Source organism: Sycon ciliatum, chromosome 8, assembly GCF_964019385.1.
Source record: "Sycon ciliatum chromosome 8, ocSycCili1.1, whole genome shotgun sequence".
Lineage (NCBI taxonomy): Eukaryota > Metazoa > Porifera > Calcarea > Leucosolenida > Sycettidae > Sycon > Sycon ciliatum.
The window spans coordinates 8,141,317-8,161,292 of record NC_088650.1 but is presented as its reverse complement, the minus strand read 5'-3'; the positions used below and the strand labels follow the sequence as shown (position 1 = coordinate 8,161,292).

The following is a 19,976-nucleotide window of genomic DNA, read 5'->3' as shown; positions in this document are numbered from 1 at the left end:
TATATTGAATCTTCCCACAAAAGCTGTCATCTCGGAGTTATACCTCCCTACAACTAGCTTGTGTTTTCTTTTAACAACTGGTATGTCCTGATTCTTTGTAGGGTGTCTCCCATCGCCGATGATGAGAATCTCTACGATGAGGTGGCACGGAGTCGGTCACCCTCTCCAGTTCACAGCAATCATCCAGGGGATCTACCAAGCAAGGTACGGACGGACGCCGCTGTGAGCCTTAGCTGCAGCTAAGATTCTTGGACCTAGCCTCACTCAATGAATGATTGGCTGTTTGATCATCAGCGTGAGAGCCATGCTCCTCGAAAACAACCAGGAAAAGATCATATACGTCCTAGTAGAATGGGGAGGGCACTGGAATGTCCCCGAAACAATGTGTTTGGACTGCAGCCAACGGTTTGTCGCCATGCACACAGCTGGCTTGATCTGGTGTGCGACCCATTTTTTGATCAGCGCAAGCGGTTGGGTGCAGTTAGCAACCACTGTATTATACCCATTGACTTTGGTATGAACCCGGTATGAATGGGGAAATATTTCAAACTAATGATAACCTCTTACTGCTTCCCGTAGGATACACCTGCTACCAGCACGCCAGCAGGAAACGGATTGCTCTCGTGAGTAACTGATGTCAGATGTCCTCTGGAGATGTATACATGCATGCATTTGAATAGACCGGTGGTGTGCTGTTCCAGAGTCACTCTGTCACCAGTATGTACTTGCCATGGTGAATGCTGTGACATATTTATAGTAATGCTGTGACGTGCTGATTTGGTTGATCCCCCCCCCCCCCCCTCTCTCTCTCTCTCTCTCTCTCTCTCTCCCTCTCTCTCTCTCTCACACACTCTCTCTCTCCCTCACTCTCTCTCTCTCTCTCTCTCTCTCTCTCTCTCTCTCTCTCTTTCTGTCTCTTTCTCTCTCTTTCTCTCTCTCTCTCTCTCTCTCTGTCTCTCTCCCTCTCTCTCCCTCTCTCTCCCTCTCTCTCCCTCTCTCTCTCTCTCTCTCTCTCTCTCTCTCTCTCTCTCTCTCTCTCTCTCTCTCTCTCTCTCTCTCTCTCTCTCTCTCTCTCTCTCTCTCTCTCTCCCCTCCCTCCCTCCCTCACTCACTCTCTCTCTCTCTCCCTCTCTCTCTCTCTCTCTCTCTCTCTCTCTCTCTCTCTCTCTCTCTCTCTCTCTCTCTCTCTCTCTCTCTCTCCCTCCCTCACTCACTCTCTCTCCTCCCTCTCTCTCTCTCTTTCGCTCCCCTTTACACCCACCACAACCACCACCACATGTGCAACAGCGCATGCATGTCACAGTGCTGATCAAGAACATTTGACAACATTATGTGTGCTTTTAGCAAGCTGAAATAAATATTACAAGAACCAGCAGAATATATTGTAAAAGGAAAGAAATATTTTCTGTTCAGTTGCTCCAGTAACATCATGCGCTACACAGCTTTTCCAGCACTTTAGCAGCACAGAGTGTTGGAAAGATTAGAAAATCAGAACCGTGACCAGCTTGCATTGTACATGAGTGACTGTGGGCCATATATGTTTTTTTTTCTTTTTTTTCCGCCTTGCTAAGGCCTGCACCAGCGGCAACACTTGCACCAGCAGCAGTAGGGCCTCATGGCCGACCACTCTCAACAATAGCGGAAGAAGCGGCGATCGAAGCAGCGCAGATGCAAGCCGCAGCCGAACTGGAAAAGCTACAGAAGCGGCAAGCTCCTTCGGCACATGCAGGAAAGGAACCGAAAGACGCGAATGCAGCAAGTAAGAAGGAGAGACGGATCAGCTTCTTCCGCCGTCACCGCAGCAAGGAATCAGCCGAAGTGAAGAAACCACCTCCTAAGCCAGTTGACGCACTGAAAGCGAAAAAGAAGAACAAAGAGGACAAGGGGGCACACCGTCTTGCAAAGAAATTGGCTGATGAACGGTCCAAGCTGATTGCCATGCAGAAGAAAATGTTCGGGGTAAGCTATTTGCATCGCGTTCCATGCACTTGAAGTATCAACAGATCTATGCAATGTACATGGATTTGCTGCTTTGCGTGAGATAAATAACTTTCACTTTGCCCTCATGAATAGCCAGCAAAGCCAGCAAACGAAGAGAATTTGAGTGTGATCCTTTTTGAGGAACAAAAGTTCTAGTATGAAGATCCCTGGTCGTGTGTACAGCTGAGGATAGTCCGTGGGGTCGTTATCATGTGTGTGTGGGGGGGGGGGGGGGGGCTGGGGGATAAGGAGTTGACCACACCTGGCAGTCCTTCAATATTAGAACTGTGAGAGTTGCCTGCATCATGCTTCAACGGTCGTCAAACAGAGCTCTATTGCTGATGGAGCGTTGACGGGCCCTATAGCAATCATTCAGACTTTTAGATTGTTGATTCCCATTATGGAGACTTGTGCACAGTTCCGAGGAGTTTTGAGCATTAATGTGCGGCCATCGTGGAAGCCCGTATAGGGCATTCACGATTCACGATGCCTTTGTTTGTGTTTCTCTCACTACAGCTTAGTGGTAATGAGGAAGTGCTGGTAGTGGCCACAGCTGAACACACATGCATGGTCGGTCCGGAGCACTTCCTAATCTACGAATCCGGAGAGCAGTTTGACGTGCTCTTTATTGACAGCACACGGGAGCGAGAGCTACCCGAGGAGTCCTGGCTCGTGCGAAGGAAAGTCGATGGAACCTGTAAGTCAGCGGGAAATTCTAAATAAATCCGTTAACCCTTTGTGACCCCATCGATCGCTATCAATCGATTGTTATACAGTGGCATTAAACAAATTATATCTCTGGTGTTCCTTCACCGATTTTCATAAACAAAGCATCTACGTTTCGAGAGGATTCTTGGCTATCATGTCGACGTTATTTGAAGTCTCTAGGAGGTACGATGGCGCGCCGTGGGGGGGGGGGGGTGCAACTCACAGCATATGCTACTTTGATTGAGTGTTTACTAAACTGAGTATGGCTATTTCTATAACTGGGTTTCTGTTTCTGCTTTTCTTTGTCTGTACATACTTCGTCCCGCCAGATGGCTATGTGGAGGAGATCAATATGGTTGTGGTATGTGATGAGCAGCTAGCCTAGCCGCATGCAGTCGTGAATCTTACACACAATAGCTAGACGCCTGTTTCATACAGAGCTGCCTTAGAGCATGCAGCTGTCAAATCCTTGCCATGGGCGTATGCCAGCCTGTAACTTACTGCTGGCTTGTACTGTACTACAGTTCTGGCTAAAGAAATCCAACCTCATGGTTAAAGTGACCCCTTGTGTGTGCGTGTGCGTGTGCGTTCGTGCGTGCATGTGTATGTTTGTGTGTGTTTGGGCATACTGCAGCCGGTCATGGCATTTGACGAGCACAGCGAAGACGAGGGGTGAGTGATGCTGTGTTTACTGGTGTCAGCAAGCATTGTGTTATCCTTGGGCATTGGGCAGCTGTGATTTGAATCCCCAGCCCCTTGTAGCCCTTACCCACCACATGCACAAAGTACAGGCATACCTGCAGTCCTCTCTGGTGTTAAGGAAAGCAGCGCTGAAGAATGAACAAGACTAGGATTTCACAAAGCACAGCATACCGATATGTACATGGTGACTCGACTGTGTGTAGACAATAGTACATGAAAAAAGAGTGACAGAGGATATGATACCGATAATTGCTCTTCAGCGCTCAGCAGTACATGTGCTGTGTGTACTGAAATTGTTGGCAAGAGATGTTTTGCAGTCCGCCCCTAGTTGTGACGATGCCGTTCACGTTCCATCTGCTCACGTCGCTGGCCGTGCAATTGTGTGCACCTGCAGATTCACGGAGGTCGGGATTGACATCGGTGGCCTCGAGCCGACCAAAGTGAAAACGGTGGAGCTGGTCGAGAGCGACGGCGACGGTGACAAGCGCAAGCGTGGTCATGTGTACGACGAGGTGCGCCGCAGCATGCTCCTCGCCGACCGCGGTGATGACAATGGCAGTCCAACACAGCCCTGGCACCAGCCGCAGGTGAATCCAAACGCGATCCCGCCGCCCGATGTTCGTCCGCCCATCATTCCCGCCAAGAACTTCTAGTGCTGCCTACGTAGTCACAAATCCATCACAACATGTTGATAAGGGTAATAATAATAATGTAATATATTATCCCCTGCATGCCACACACACACACACACACACGCGCGCGCGCACGCGTGCGCACACACACACACACACGTGCTCATTCTTGCTTCTTACTTGTCACATAGGACTAGACAGAGCCATCGCAAAACAAATTATTTAGGAGTTTATGAGCTATATAGGAATATATCTAGGAAGACGTACAGTGCCAGGAAACGCCATAGGAAATAAGCTATTGTAGGAATAGCGAGCTTCTTTTCAGGCAATAGAACCGCCTGAGACACAGTGCACCAGGAAGGCAAGTTATGAGCTTTTTTTTCTTTTTTAAGAATAGCAGCATGCGTGGTCTTGAGATATCTTTCGTCGGTCGTCCCATCTTCTGCAGACGGTCTTCTTTTAATGACAACTAGCACATGAAAATGATACATCCCATCTCCCCTTCCCAACAGTACTGCCCATGCTCATGAAACGCATGATCTTTGTATAGAACGCACACGCCGCATTGCTCTCCTTTCTCAACTGCTCTGCAGTCCTTATTGCCTATGAATCCACGGTACATCCCTGTGACTCAGTGTGCTACTAACATTACCTGAATTAGTGTTAAGAACACCTCACATGATGCATCTTGTATCTCTGTATAAATGCTGCGCAAACTCCGAGTCACTTCCCAAAGCTACTCGCAGTGGTGTACAGTACCATATGAATGGATTTGACGGTAGAACTGCAGCAAGTTCCCGGTACATCATATGACCGGCCGAATACGGTGTAGATCTACAGTTAACAAGTAGAGTAGATGATAAGCAGGAAGTACAGTCGTCCCTCTCTAATCCGGCACCTTTTGCAACGGCATTTTCTGCCGGATAAACAAGGGTGCTGGATTATCAAATCCTGCCCTCCAACCCGGCTCACCTAGTAACGTACATGTTTGTGTCGTACGTCAAAATGTAGGGATTTTCTGTGTCAATCCAAGTACTTTGTCGCAAGTTTGTGGAATGCATGTCTGTAACATGCCATGTCTATAAATAACATACACTTGGGAATATCCTATGTACTGGCATAGGATATTGGCACCGGTACGGTATGCGATGTACAACTGCTGGATTAGAAAATCAAATTATGTACAGTTTGAGTGATTTGTTGCAGAAAATCGCTGCCGGAGGCGGAATTCAAGTGCCGGATTAAAGCGTAGAAAATGGACTGAAAAAATCCGTTTTGCCAGAAAGTGTGCTGGTTTGCAAGGGTGCTGGATAAACAAGTGCCGGATTAGAGAGGGACGACTGTAACTAGTTCACAACTGTGTCAGTGTTGAGCAGCGTTGTACAAAGCCTGATCGATCATGATTATGTCACTGATCTGGATAAGTCGACTACTGTACTAGCACTCTTCGGTACTTGCACACAAGTTTGCAATGCCAATGGACTGTGACTGCAAAGGGGGGGGGGGGGGTAATCTAGAGTTTTTCATGCCTATTACTGTTTAGGCCAATCATCAATGTCTTACGGACTACAGTGGTCCTTTTATAATTTGTATACTCCGGCACCATTTGTGCTACAGAAATTCTGCTGGATTAGGGAGGGTGGTGCTGCATGCCTTTACTGCTGCGGTGCATGAAGACTACTGAGGACTTTGGGCTACTGCATGATTCTTGTGCTGGTTCGTACTTTTTCTTTCTTTCTTTTTTTGTACTACAGGCACGAGCAAGAGTACATAAACTCTTGGTACGAGTCGAATGAAAAAATATGCCAAAGTTGGTGCATTCTTCAAAATGCCAGTGTATACAATTTTTTTAAACCAGAAAAATAATAATTATTATGTAGCGCAAAATAAAGCGAAGGAAAATAATAACCGGTCAAGCGCTAAATACAAACAGAAGCTGGTTCATACGCATGTAAATTATAATCATTGACAGCTACGGGGACGACTCCCCACTGTCCCCAGCAGCAGGGAGTACGAGCGCTCGTCACTGAGTACAATATTACTCTGAAGTATTTTAAAACATTATCATTCACGGTCTGACTCGGAGATCGAGAAGGGGTTTGTTCACAAAGCCAATTGCGGGCAAGTCCATAAACAGTTTATGCACTCAAGAGTCTTTTGGTCACGGAAACCATAATACACGTCATGTGCATGTACACCCTTCAAAGCGGTGAACCCCGGCCTTGATAGGCCACAAGCCTCTGGGTCATCCTAATAAAGATATTATTGTTATTATTATTATTATTATTATTACAGTCAGTATCGCCTATAAGCCGGTTGGCGGCTATAGTAATATGTGACCGACTACAGTGATCAATTTCTCAAATTCATTTTCATCTGCCATAACTGTACACACAGTTATCGCGTATAGTAATAATCGTCTTTATCACTCCCTTAGTATTGACTTCCATAGATTTTTGCCATACCTAAGCAGTCAAGTATTCCTGCATATTTCACTCCTTTAGGGCTATATTGACCGCTTATATTAATTTTGACTCCTTTTTAGCGATTGAACACAGGCTTTGGCTAGTCGTGATAAATCTAATATTGACTTCGTACTTGGTCAGTATAGGAAATAAAAGACTACGGCTTCGCCTCGGTCTTTTACTCGGCTTTTATTTCCTATATTGACCTCGTACTCGGTCAATATTAGATACATATCGCCTAGCTCATGATAGTGATCAAATTCATAATTATTTCGAAAGACCTTTATTACATTGATTATTTTTGCATCAGTTATAGTGATTGATGTAAAATCAAGTGGTGTCAGAGGAGAACAGGGTGTTTCCCACTGTTACTTCTTCGTGAAGAACTTACTTGTCCAGTGTTGTTTGGTGAGTTCTGCTTGTATAAGTTGCCAAATACCGGTATGCCTCCCGGATGATCGTGAGGAATTGCTGATCACGGTTGTGTGTCAGGAGCTGTAGCCAGCTATGCCGAGTGCGTATGTGCACGGCCCCCCTGGCCTGAGTCATTTTGCATTTGACACCCCACTGCACTCGCATACATAATCATTGCATGCAGAATAGACCGGTTTTTAATTAGGAGCATTTTGCCAGTTCACGTTACAGCCTGCAACACCAAAATGTGAAGGTGCACGTGCACGTGTTCTCATTTTTTGAAAAACAAGTCCTGCCGAAATCCCTGATTCAAACACTGCTACAAACATTTAATTGTAGAGACTCGATCGACTGGCACAAGTTGTTGTGCAAGCGGATTTTTCTCTGTTCTTCAGTAGGAGGATGCAAAAGGCCAACTGAAGCAAATCGTGGTGTCACTAACCTGTAAAAGAGAGCTCGATCCTTCAAAGTGAGATCGTTTCCAGTACTGCTACAGGATATTCTGTAAATCTTTGCTTCTGTCACATTTCTAAACAAATTGTACTAGATTCTCCGATTTCTACGACGGCAGAAATGGATCCAGCCCAAGTAGAAAAGGAGCTGGCAGCCTTTGCGGCGTTTCAAGACCGAAACTCACGCTGCAACTCCGATAATGGTCTGGAAGCAGCTGTGAAGATGAAGGTGGAGGGAAGCGATGTTTTCATTTCCACCACTGCCAAGGCAGGCACAACATGGATGCAGCAGATCTGCCATCAGCTTAGGAGCGGCGGTGATATGGATTTCGAGGAGATTTGTGACGTAGTACCGTTTCTGGAGACTGCTATGGACACAGGAATTAGTCTGGATGGCGAGCAGAGATTCCAGCCCCGTGTGTTCAAAACGCACTTTTGGGAACCCCTCACGCCGAAGGGCGCACGCTACATCGTCGTCGTTCGCCATCCGTACGATGTTGCCGTTTCCTTCTTCAAATTCCTGGAAGGCTGGATATTCGAGGCTGGAGAAATCTCTCTGGAGACATTCTCAAACGAGCTGTTCCTGAAGAGAGGAGCACCTGAAGGAATAGGAAATGCCGGATCTTTTCATCACATGGCATCGTGGTGGCCTCGCCATGCCGATCCCGATGTTCTGTGGGTGTTCTTTGAGGACATGAAAGAAGACTTGCAGGCGCAAGTGGAGCGCGTGGCTGCCTTCATGGACATCACCGACCCAGCCGTCATTGCGCAGGCCGTTCACAAGTCAACGTTTGCGTTCATGAAAGAGCACCAGGGACACTACGATGAGAATCGCTTGAAGCGCTCGCGCAATCTGGAGATGGGACTGAAGCCAGAAGCCGGTGCTGGTCAGGGCAAAGTGCGTGTTGGTGGGGGGCAACAGCATTTGCTGAGCGACCGCACCAAAGCAGCTATTGACGAAAAGTGGCGAGACATCTGCCAGCCTGTCATGGGCGCTGCTTCTTATACCGAGTGGAGAGCTGCATGGAAATCAGAACAAGGTTCAAAATAGATATTGTTTTAGGACCGAGAGATCAACTTATTTTGAATATTATTTGAAGAACATTCTATTTTTGTACCACAAGGTGCGAAATATCTGCTTCTTGTTTCTTAATTTTTTGTATAGGATTTTGTCATTTTGACCATAGCACTGCTGTTTACGCATTTAACTTATCCTTTTGTAGTCACCTGCTGAGCCGGTATTTAGGTTTTTAATTTCGTTTTACATGCTTTGTCTGTAGAAGTTCGCCTGGCTCGTGACAATGGTGCTTGTCTGTGTAGTATGTGTCAGCTTTACTTTGGATGTTTGGTCTTCCCATATGTGCTTCTTGCTTTTGAAGGTTTCTCCGAATAGTTATGCCCCCTTTCTAGGATGTCTTGTTTCATATTGTGTAGTTGTCTTTGATAAGGGGCCGTCCGTAATTATCGATCTTTTTCACGAAGAGAAAAATTTCCGTTTATGGGTATAATGTGGGTTGAAAGTTTCGTTTTGAAAAATATCGATAGCTGAAACATCATAAATCTAGTCTAGCTGTCAAGTCAATATATTTTTCGTTCAAGGGGGTGGATGTGGGGAGGGTCATAAGTAAACTTTTTCGTTCCGTGAAAATTATCGTTATTGCCGGATGGCCCCTTATTCATTGCAAATTTGCATTACATATACCGCGGAAAGAAGAGAAACTTTCATATGCCGTTAACGGCTCACGTGGACAAGGTGTACATACATTGCAATGTGCTTCAGCAAATGCGGAAAGACAAAACTCCTATTGCAGTGTGTAAGACATTTTGTTTGTGATCATCATCATCATGGCTTTGTGTACCAAGTGTGCGGATCACTTTCAAGCTGTGTGAACTACTATTAGTAGTTTTTTTCCTCTTTTTTTTTACGAGTACAAATTTATGTGAACTACTAGTACAGTCATGTACACGTATGGCCCTATGCATGGGGGTAGCCACCAGCTTATGCGTAAACGTGGGAAGCTGCATGAAGAACCAGCACAGAAGGAACCGTCATGAATTATAACACTGCTACCATGGCTACAGTGCATTTCAAAACTATAGACGCGTAGGGTTTTTGAAATATTTCAAATTTGGCTGGAACTTTTTGAGAATAGTTTTCGGAATATTGCTCAGGATCGCTCCACAATTACTCTCATTATAGTTTCTAAAGGATTGGATAACAGACGCCCAATTTGGAAAAATTTATGCACAAAGTGATCACAGATTTTATGTGGTATAGATGCTGGCATAACGGTTTTTGCCTAGGTACGCGTCTATGGGGCTGTTAAGTGATGACGTCACAGTTCCTTCGATACGCATAGCAACGATCCCACTGGGGACAAACAAAAGTAGCGTCGTCGCCACGGTGCACCGTCAGTGGCAACATAGGAATCGTGTACATTTCTTCGTTTCTTCTTTGCTGTTTTCAGTGAATGTTTTCAGTTCTCTTTCTCCTTGATCTCGACGGTGTTGTCCTGCTCATTACCTTACTGAGACGTCTCTTGTGACTGTAGCCAGTGTCACGGAGGATGTTATTGGCGTGACGAGGTAGATCGCCGAGATCGAGCGTGAAAAACGCTCTGCGTTCCTGTAGAATGTCTTCTGGGATGGCGTATCCATGGTCAACAAAGCCAAGGTGCAAGACAGCATAAGAGATCGTGTAAACGATGTGAACTCCAAAGGGTAAGCTCCTGAACAAGTGGAAAGATATGTGTATTTACAAACTCTCTCTTCATCCATCGATTGCCGCTATGCATTGCATTTTGTCTTCACAGATAATCTGGACCAATAAATTATATTGTGACTGGAGAGTGCAATCGTGCTTGGGACACATCCCAATGTCATCACATGGCTGTGGTGACTAGTGTATACCTGGGAGAGTTTTTCCTCAACTGAGACGGAGTGTAGGTGGATGGATTATGAGAAATGCGAAGATGTGGAGTAAGTTGTGTCGAAGAAATGTTTAATAAAGTATAATTTACTTTACACTCAAACATACACTGTACATGTACATGTAACATCATGATAATGATTCCATCTTCATATCTCCTCAACAGGTACGCCATACGCACCGAATACATGGTGTGTGTGCACGCGCGCGCGCGCGCGTACATGCACACACTCTCATGTGTGGCCGAGTTGGCCGGATGAACAGACCACGCATTTGCACGAGGTGTCCGTCATGTCATTGGAATGCTGTACTTTATGACTTTATTCCAAAATAGTATGTCTTGCCCCTGTCAAATGGAGTTTGTGTCTATGCTCAGCGGGTATCGGGTCACGACGCCACACTGCAGTCAGCGCTGGAATTAAAATAGCACTTCATGGATTACCGTATATTCTCTATTATAAGCACAGGTTTCCATTACTAGCACAGTCTCTAATACTAGCACACTGTGAGCACCTTTTGAAATATTATAAGCACAGTCTCTATTATTAGCACGGTCTTGGTGGAAATCAATGCTGCATGCATCTAGCATGTATTTCTTCTTGCTCTGTATGGATGTATTGGTTGAAAAAATATAAGCACGGTCTCCAATATAAGCACGGGGTAGAGGGGTGTTGAAAAATATAAGCACGGCGCTTATAATAGAGAATATACGGTATTTTAACTAATTTCCTTTGCGTTTACATGTACTTTGTTGAGCCCGTGGTTTCATTTCTGTGTTCTGCTATGATTGGCCTCTGGAAATAATCGGAGTGGATGTCATTTTTGTCATAATGTGTGTGCCTTGTGCAACAGGTTCAAGGCTAGATGCACTTCACATTCGGCGTGCGATCTCGGCGTCTGGGACCTGATAACGTCTTGGTTGGATGGGTAATCAAGGATGATACTACTCGGCACACCAATGTACATGTCAATGTATTTTTTACTTTTTCAGAGCTGCACTATTTACGGACGAATGTGTCTGTTAGAGAGGAAATAAATAGTATTCACAAACAAGTCCCACTTATTGTTTCTGTTCGTAAAAGGAAATTGCAATTTTTTGGTCATATTGTTCGTTCCGGCTGTTTGTCATTGACTGTTCTTCAGGGTTGTGTTGCTGGAGGTCGTGGCCGAGGCAGGCCCAGAATATCATGGCTTGATAATATTATTTCATGGACTGCACTTGTCGTGCAGTTCCTGCTCGCTGCTGCACACGATCGATTTTTATGGCGCTCGCTTGTTCATACTTGCTCTGTGACGCCCCGACGGCCTTAGGGCTTGTGATGATGACTGTTTTAGTATTTAGTATTTACGTCTTGATGCTTACTTCGGTGCTAGCGTGTTTCCCCCCGGATTATTTCTATCATCATGCGTGTTCTTGGGCTGAGCGAGCATATGCACGAGTGTGCAGCTATAACCCCGTGTATCTTTGGTTACACTTTGTTCTGCAATGCATGTACCTTGTAACAATATGTGCTTGCACTGCTTTGTGTGGCCTGCGTATTTCAGGACTATTCAGTGCATTAGACCCAGGTTGGTTTGGTTGATCTCTTGTTGCGTCGCTCTGTGTTTTGTATTCATCAATTTCTGGGCTTGAGAATTGAGCTGGTGTGTGGTTCCCAATATCAAAACATCATGCTGGTGCTCTGTGTTTCGATTATCGACTGTCCGAGCAGTCACGATTCATTACCAGAACGGTCAATACTGTAGTCTCTCGACGTGTTTGTCTTTTTGTGTTTTCGCCGGGGGAATTAGCAGTGACGTTGCACATAGAACGGCAGTGTTGCATCACTGGACGACCCTGCCTCTGCATCTGATTTCATGTCCCCAGGATCTGGTGCAGATACACCAGACAGTCACTTCCTGTAAACACACAAACAGCAAAAGAAGAGATCCTGCAAATCAGGAAAACCATTGTGGAAAATATCGAGTAGATCATACACCATTCAATAATCTGGAGTAATTACAGTGAGACAAACACTTCAGTGCTCTCTCTCTCTCTCTCTCCATCCTTCCAAAATACCCTGTAACAATTCCCTAGAATTATTTTATTTTATATTCTCAGGACATCATTCTGAACATAATAACTTCTTCCATGGGTCTTCAATCACCACGGAGGGCGAGAATATAATCTAAGTCATGCAGTTTACGGGAGGTGCGAGCTGTCATGGATATAGAGGCTGATATTATTGTGCCAGCGTGAGGGCAGAGACAGAAAGAAGACAGTGATTTCTTGAACAACTCACCTACATATAATCGAATCCACAGGGAGCGCTCGTACTTTGATCCATCAGGACGCGAAGAATCTTCAAAGCACTCTCAAACACGGAGTTTTACAGTGGGCAGCCAATTTCACAGCCATTACGAAGGCCCTCGACGACTACAGGAGATTTGTAGAGGAAAGAACAAGGAGTAAAGAGTGACAACAATCGCTTGAAGAAAAAGCAAAGAAAAACTGCTCACCTACATAATATGTAGGTGTATTATAATCGAATCCACAGGGAGCGCTCGTACTTTGATCCATCAGGACGCGAAGAATCTTCAAAGCACTCTCAAACACGGAGTTTTACAGTGGGCAGCCAATTTCACAGCCATTATGAAGGCCCTCGACGACTACAGGAGATTTGTAGAGGAAAGAACAAGGAGTAAAGAGTGACAACAATCGCTTGAAGAAAAAGCAAAGAAAAACTGCTCTCTCTCTCTCTCCAGTCATTTAGATGCTGTTGCCTTTGACAACTGGTTCCATCCAGACAAGAGTACATGGTTTTCATGTACTCTTGTCAGTCTTGATCCAGAGGACGCGACTTTTGTTTGTCCCCATGGCCCAGTGCTCTCCGTTGCTATGCGTATCGAAGGGGCCGTGACGTCACACTTAATAGCAAAAATGGACTGTAGAGACTCGATCGACTGGCACGTACTACAAGTTCAACAACTACAAGCACCGTAAACATGTTTTTCGATTTTGACAGCATGCATGTTACAAGGCGAGGACGCGTAGTGCAGTGCTCCTGACTACAACCATAACCGGTTGGCAGAGTCCCGGTCGCCTTGTATTGTAACATGCTGTCAACATGCTGTCAAAATCGAAAAACAAGCAAGGCTTCTGTATACTATAAGCACCGTAAAGTACCGCCAGAGCGGCCCCGCGCCGCGGCCCGTCTCGCGAGCGCCCCACCTTGATTTTACAGCCAGGGAAAGGAAAATCGTATGGCAGAGTGTAACGAAGTGTGTACGATGTGAGAACCTTAGTAAGGGCACACTTGGCAGGTTTTTTGTGTGGAACTAACTAATTACTTACTTGTGTCCGCTCGAAGGTACGGATTGACTGCAAAATGTGGAATATGTGTACACGGTTCGCGTCGTATGACCTACAGACAGCAGACCACCTCCACAATACGACCACGAAAGGACGAGATCGGGTGCCAATGGTGGGGCGCTCTGGCGGTACTTTACGCGTAATAGTTGTTGTGCAAGCGGATTTTTTCTCTGTTCTTCAGTAGGAGGATGCAAAAGGCCAACTGAAGCAAATCGTGGTGTCACTAACCTGTAAAAGAGAGCTCGATCGTTCAAAGTGAGATCGTCTCCAGTACTGCTACAGGATATTCTGTAAAGCTTTGCTCCTGTCACTATTTCTATATAGATTCTCCGATTTCTACGACAGCCGCTGAGAAATGGATCCAGCCCAAGTAGAAAAGGAGCTGGCAGCCTTTGCGGCGTTTCAAGACCGAAACTCACGCTGCAACTCCGATAATGGTCTGGAAGCAGCTGTGAAGATGAAGGTGGAGGGAAGCGATGTTTTCATTTCCACCACTGCCAAGGCAGGCACAACATGGATGCAGCAGATCTGCCATCAGCTTAGGAGCGGCGGTGATATGGATTTCGAGGAGATTTGTGACGTAGTACCGTTTCTGGAGACTGCTATGGACACAGGAATTAGTCTGGATGGCGAGCAGAGATTCCAGCCCCGTGTGTTCAAAACGCACTTTTGGGAACCCCTCACGCCGAAGGGCGCACGCTACATCGTCGTCGTTCGCCATCCGTACGATGTTGCCGTTTCCTACTTCAAATTCCTGGAAGGCTGGATATTCGAGGCTGGAGAAATCTCTCTGGAGACATTCTCAAACGAGCTGTTCCTGAAGAGAGGAGCACCTGAAGGAATAGGAAATGCCGGATCTTTTCATCACATGGCATCGTGGTGGCCTCGCCATGCCGATCCCGATGTTCTGTGGGTGTTCTTTGAGGACATGAAAGAAGACTTGCAGGCGCAAGTGGAGCGCGTGGCTGCCTTCATGGACATCACCGACCCAGCCGTCATTGCGCAGGCCGTTCACAAGTCAACGTTTGCGTTCATGAAAGAGCACCAGGGGCGCTACGATTCGAATCGCTTGAAGCGCTTGCGCAATCTGGAGATGGGACTGAAACCAGAAGCCGGTGCTGGTCAGGGCAAAGTGCGTGTTGGTGGGGGGCAAGAGCATTTGCTGAGCGACCGCACCAAAGCAGCTATTGACGAAAAGTGGCGAGACATCTGCCAGCCAGTCATGGGCGCTGCTTCTTATACGGAGTGGAGAGCTGCATGGAAATCAGAACAAGGTTCAAAATAAATATTGTTTTAGGACCGAGAGATCAACTTATTTTGAATATTATTTGAAGAACATTCTATTTTGCGTACCACAAGGTGCGAAATATCTGCTTCTTGTTTCTTCATTTTTTTGTATAGGATTTTGTCATTTTGACCATAGCACTGCTGACTTGGAGGTTTTGAGTCAGCCCCTTTCCACACAACAATTGGCACTCCACGGGAGACTCACTTTCCCCTGTGTTATTTGTAGTCTATCTAGACGCAGCACTGCGCGATGTCCTCGCCGCAGCCCCACCTCGCTGTCCTGCAGATAGCACTCTACCAGTCGACATCATCTACGCGGACGACACCGATTTTGTCAGTACCTCATCTGCTTGGCTAGCACAGCTTGAACCTCTTACCGCAACAGTTCTCAAGCAATGGAATCTCCATGTCAACGCAGAGAAGACCAAACACACAAAACTCACCCGGCAGCAGGATCGAGTCTCGGAAGAATGGAGAATGACGCAAAAGTTAGGTTCCCTGATTGGTGACGACGAAGACATCACCAGGCGAAAGCAGCTCGCTACAGCATCCTACAGAGCAATGTACAGTCTTTGGAAACGGAGGACATTAGTGCGTGAAGAATTGAGACTGAGGCTGTACAACGCATTCGTGATTCCAATCTTACTGTACAACAGCGGCACCTGGGCACCCACTTCAGTGGCCGAGGCCCAACTGGATTCGTTTCACCGCAGGCAGTTGCGTAGTCTCATCGGTATTAGGTGGCCACAAACAATAAGCAATGCTGCTCTCTACAAGAGGTGCAAAGCACAACCAATAACTAACTTTGTTCGCCTAGCCAGATGGAGACTCTTTGGCCATATACTGCGCATGCCTGACGGATGTCCTGCTGTGGCGGCTATGATTAACTACTACCAGGTGAAGGAAAAAGTGTGGAGAGGACGGCCAAGAACGACTCTGCCTATCGTGCTATCCCGTGACCTGCAGAGAGTGGGGCGGAGGGGACTCAAGACGTTGTCTGGTCTCCTCTCCCTCCGGGCGATTGCACAGGGCAGAGGGGAGTGGAAGGACCTCAGTTTGCAAGGACGTCTGCAAGTCCAATAGTGGCGTCTACGACTAAAACCAAATAATATTGCTCCAAAATATCACAATATGTACTGCTTTTCATAACTGCTGTGGTAATAATAATTAACATCTTTTTTGGTATTAAAATACCAACACAATTCCTCTCTTTAAAACGTAGTGCGTGGATTTGCATCCATCTGCCACCATTTTACTGGATTATTCTCAAAACGGAGTCGACAATGCCCTATATTCTGTGTCTGCATCCTCTGTTCAATCTGAGCAATGCTGTCATGTGCCCCTTAGCAGGTACGTCTAGTTATTGTATTTCTATTTCTGTTGTCGTTGCTCTTTTATTTCCATGCCGCGCCGAATGCTCGGTGCTCATTTCCCAAGTCCATTTAGCACGTGCGAATTTGTGGGGGGTTTACCACCGCTGACATTGACGCGTAAGTGCATAATAATAATAATACTGCTGTTTACGCATTTAACTTATCCTTTTCTAGTCACCTGCTGAGCCGGTATTTAGGTTTTTAATTTCGCTTTATAGTACAGTCAACTTCGCCAATAACGACTGCGGATATAACGACAATTCGCAAATAACGACAGAATTTCCATGCCCAGAGCAAAGTCCCATCCCACTGTAATACATAAAATGAGACTTTGGGTATAACGACACTTCGTGAATGAGGACACCTTTTTTGATGCCCCGCCGAGTGTCGTTATAAGCGAAGTTGACTGTACATCTTTGTCTGTAGAAGTTCGCCTGGCTCGCGACAATGGTGCTTGTCTGTGGAGTATGTGGCAATTTTACTTTGGATGTTTGGGCTTCCCATATGTGTTTCTTGCTTTTGAAGGTTTCTCCGAACAGTTATGCCCCCTTTCTAGGATGTCTTGTTTCATATTGCGTTTTGAAAAATATCGATAGCTGAAACATCCAATAAATCTACAAGTAGTCTAGCTGTCAAGTCAATATATTTTTCGTTTGAGGGGGTGGTTGGGTGTGGGGAGGGTCATATCTAAACTTGTTCGTGCCGTGAAAATCATCGATATTGCCGGATGGCCCCGTATTCATTGCAAATTTGCATTACATGTACTGCGGAAAGAAGAGAACTTTCATATGCCGTTAACGGCTCACGTGGACAAGGTGTACATACATGTACATTGCAATGTGCTTTAGCAAATGCGGAAAGACAGAACTATTGCAGTGTGTAAGAGATTTTGTATGTGATCATCATCATCATGGCTTTGTGTACCAAGTGTGTGTTTCAAGCTGTGTGAACTACTAGTACAGTCATGGTATATACAGAAGCCTTGCTTGGTAGTTTAACATGTTTTTCGATTTTGACAGCATGTTACAAGGCGAGGACGCGTAGTGCTCCTGACAGTCATGTACACGTATGGGGGTAGCCACCAGCTTATGAGTAGACGTGGGAATCTGCATGCATTGTTAGATTTCAAAACTGATTGCGGGTGACAGTGGTTCATTTCCACTTTGAAGTACCGAGTTTAGGTATTTTGGGGACATCAAAGCGGGCATCCGTTCGCTGCTCTAACTTTACCCATACTAGTTTTCGAACACTGAACATCAATGCGATGCTCAACGACATTCCTGCGCATTGTGTTAGTAGACAGGAGAGAGAGAGACAGAAAGACAGACAGAGACAGAAGTGTGTGTGTGCGTGTGCGTGTGTGTGTGTGTGGCGAGAGAGACAGAGACAAAGAAACACAGAGAGAGAGACAGAACGTGAGAGAGAGCAACCCAGTGGCCAGCAGGACCGCTCATTACTGATTCTCCAGACATTGAGCTCTTTCAACCGCCGTGCTAGGTATCTTGTCCATAGCTCAGAGTTACTGGTATATGCACTGGCTGATACGATCCGAATGAAGGCCGGTGAATAACAGCACTTTAAAAAATCAGTTCAAAGCGAAATAAATAAATAATGTTACATCATCAAGATACAGCAGCTACCAGCGCCATTCTCTGTTCTTGAAGCATCACTAGTGGTCGAGTTGCACTTAACATAAAAGCGAAAGGGATAAAAACAATACCAAATTCAAGGTTCGTTGCCACGGCCACCAAGTGAACTTTGAATCTGTACAAACTTCACACTGTCCCGGATTTACGCCGCAACAGAAGCTCTTAAAAAAAAGTAGAAGCTGTCAGAGGGGAAAACATCAGCCATGAACCATGAATGGCGGGCCAGTCCAAGAAGAAGCCTCAAACTCAAAGAGCACTTCAGCTCGTGCCAGTATTAGCCGCAGTATTATTCTGATATTCACGTAGCTTCAATGATAAAGTGAACGCTCCAATAACGAAGAAAACTAGGACTATGAAGATTGAAAGACAAACAGGCCACCTGCACCATAAAAAAATTTAAAAATTAAATAAAACAATCTAAGTTTGCATTCAGATATCGAACACATGAGTTTGAAGACCAGAGCAACGGACCCAGTGTGGACCAGCACACTGATGCCAGTGCAGGGGCTCAGAACTCCTCAGGGAAGGCCAAGCAACACTAGCTCTAGACTCAGTCCATCCAACAATGGTTACAACTTACAAGTTATATTTTGTGGAATGGAGGGGCAGCACACTGTCAAGTTAGTTGTTGTAAAGAGTTTTCCATCCGCCCACTACAGCAAGCATCTAAGGCGAAAAGGGGCTCTCCAAGCACAACATTGGGGAGTGTATTCGGTTGTAAGGTTGCAAGGCTTACTTGGCAGCGTGTTCCGCTTTCCATGCTGCCCTCCATTCAACATAGCTGGCAGCGCCCAGAACCGGCTGGCAGATATCTCGCCACTTCTCGTCGATCGCTGCTTTTGTAGCATGGCTCAGCAAGTGCTGCTCTCCACCACCTACGCGAACTCGACCTCGCCCGGCGCCTGCCTCAGGCTTTAGACCCATTGCTTCGTTGCGCAGTCGCTTTGTGCGCCGTGCACTGTACTGCAACTCGTGCTCTTTCATGAACGCAAACGTCGACTTGTGAACGGCCTGCGCAATGACGGCCGGGTCGGTGATGTCCATGAAGGCAGCCACGCGCTCCACTTGCGCCTGCAAGTCTTCTTTCATGTCCTCAAAGAACACCCACAGGACATTGGGGTCAGCATGGCGTGGCCACCAGGATGCCATGTGGTGAAAGGCACTGCAGTTAGTCGGGCGCTCCTGGTCCGGCCTACCCTGCTTCAGAAACTCCTCATTCGTGAACGTGTCCAGGGAAATCTCGCCGGCCTCGAAAAACCAGCCCTCCATAAACTTGAAGAAGGACACGGCAACATCGTACGGATGGCGGACAACGACAATGTAACGGCCGCCCTTCGGTACGAGCGGCTCCCAGATATGCGTGTTGAACACACGCGGCTGGCACGGTTGCTCACCGGCATCCAGATCAAAGCCAATGTCCTGGGCAGTCTCGAGAAATGGCGATACATCGCTAATGTCCTCAAAGTCCATATCACCCCCGCTCCGCAGCTGATGGCAGATCTGCTGCATCCACGTCGTGCCTGCCTTGGCAGTTGTACACACGAAAATATCACTATCCTTCGCTTTCATATTTAGTGCAGCGCCCAGGCCAGCGGAGGTCGTGAAGAGCTTACCCCGTTCTCTGAAAACTTCAAGGGCTGCTAGCTCCTTGTCCTGTAGTTCAGCATCCATAGCATGAGATTTTGAGATTGGATCGAGTAAAGACGAATTTTCGCAGGCTTTGGGCAGCTAGTATAGCTGCAGGCTGGTTATTCGGATAATTGTACGGTAAACTGATGTACCGAATACTGCGGACAACGCTGTGGCGTGGAGCATATAGTAGATCTACGCGTGAATATAACAATTATTTGCAATGGCTATGTCGAGTAGAAATAAAAAGGAAGCCGACAAGATCAAAGCAGGGAGTCGTCAAATACCATTATACGACTCCCTGGATCAAAGATCGCGCTTTCCGCTATACGCGTGTATACGGGAGTCGTAAAAATATTTAGGGAGGTTCTGCTCTACGTTTCGGGAACGCGACGCAAAGAATC

The 19,976-nt window shown here is 46.3% G+C and overlaps 4 protein-coding genes and 1 long non-coding RNA gene across 5 annotated transcripts in view; 4 read left to right on the top strand and 1 right to left on the bottom strand.

Annotated features, from left to right (window-relative positions):
- Positions 1-5,054, top strand: part of LOC135823186 (zinc finger CCCH domain-containing protein 13-like) — a 43,273-nt gene extending 38,219 nt beyond the window's left edge. Inside the window, exons 18-24 of the mRNA XM_065336030.1 lie at positions 102-204; positions 580-623; positions 1,572-1,959; positions 2,497-2,677; positions 3,018-3,049; positions 3,323-3,360; positions 3,785-5,054. Of these exons, the coding sequence (XP_065192102.1) occupies positions 102-204; positions 580-623; positions 1,572-1,959; positions 2,497-2,677; positions 3,018-3,049; positions 3,323-3,360; positions 3,785-4,043 (1,045 nt within the window). The 3' untranslated portion in view covers positions 4,044-5,054. The remainder of the gene's footprint in view (positions 1-101; positions 205-579; positions 624-1,571; positions 1,960-2,496; positions 2,678-3,017; positions 3,050-3,322; positions 3,361-3,784) is intronic.
- Positions 5,055-7,474: 2,420 nt separating this feature from the next.
- On the top strand, positions 7,475-8,404 carry LOC135823527 (amine sulfotransferase-like). The gene has a single exon (XM_065336370.1). The coding sequence runs from the start codon at positions 7,475-7,477 to the stop codon at positions 8,402-8,404; it is 930 nt and encodes a 309-aa protein (XP_065192442.1).
- A 1,444-nt stretch (positions 8,405-9,848) lies between these two features.
- Positions 9,849-11,995, top strand: LOC135823324 (uncharacterized). Its single transcript, XR_010554666.1, has 3 exons — positions 9,849-10,074; positions 10,167-10,332; positions 11,135-11,995. It is a non-coding gene; the product is annotated as an uncharacterized LOC135823324 (long non-coding RNA).
- A 1,994-nt stretch (positions 11,996-13,989) lies between these two features.
- Positions 13,990-14,919, top strand: LOC135823526 (amine sulfotransferase-like). Its single transcript, XM_065336369.1, has one exon. The coding sequence runs from the start codon at positions 13,990-13,992 to the stop codon at positions 14,917-14,919; it is 930 nt and encodes a 309-aa protein (XP_065192441.1).
- Positions 14,920-17,841: 2,922 nt separating this feature from the next.
- Positions 17,842-19,881, bottom strand: LOC135823182 (sulfotransferase 1 family member D1-like). Its single transcript, XM_065336029.1, has one exon. The coding sequence runs from the start codon at positions 19,612-19,614 to the stop codon at positions 18,676-18,678; it is 939 nt and encodes a 312-aa protein (XP_065192101.1). The 5' UTR covers positions 19,615-19,881; the 3' UTR covers positions 17,842-18,675.
- Positions 19,882-19,976: the final 95 nt, after the last annotated feature.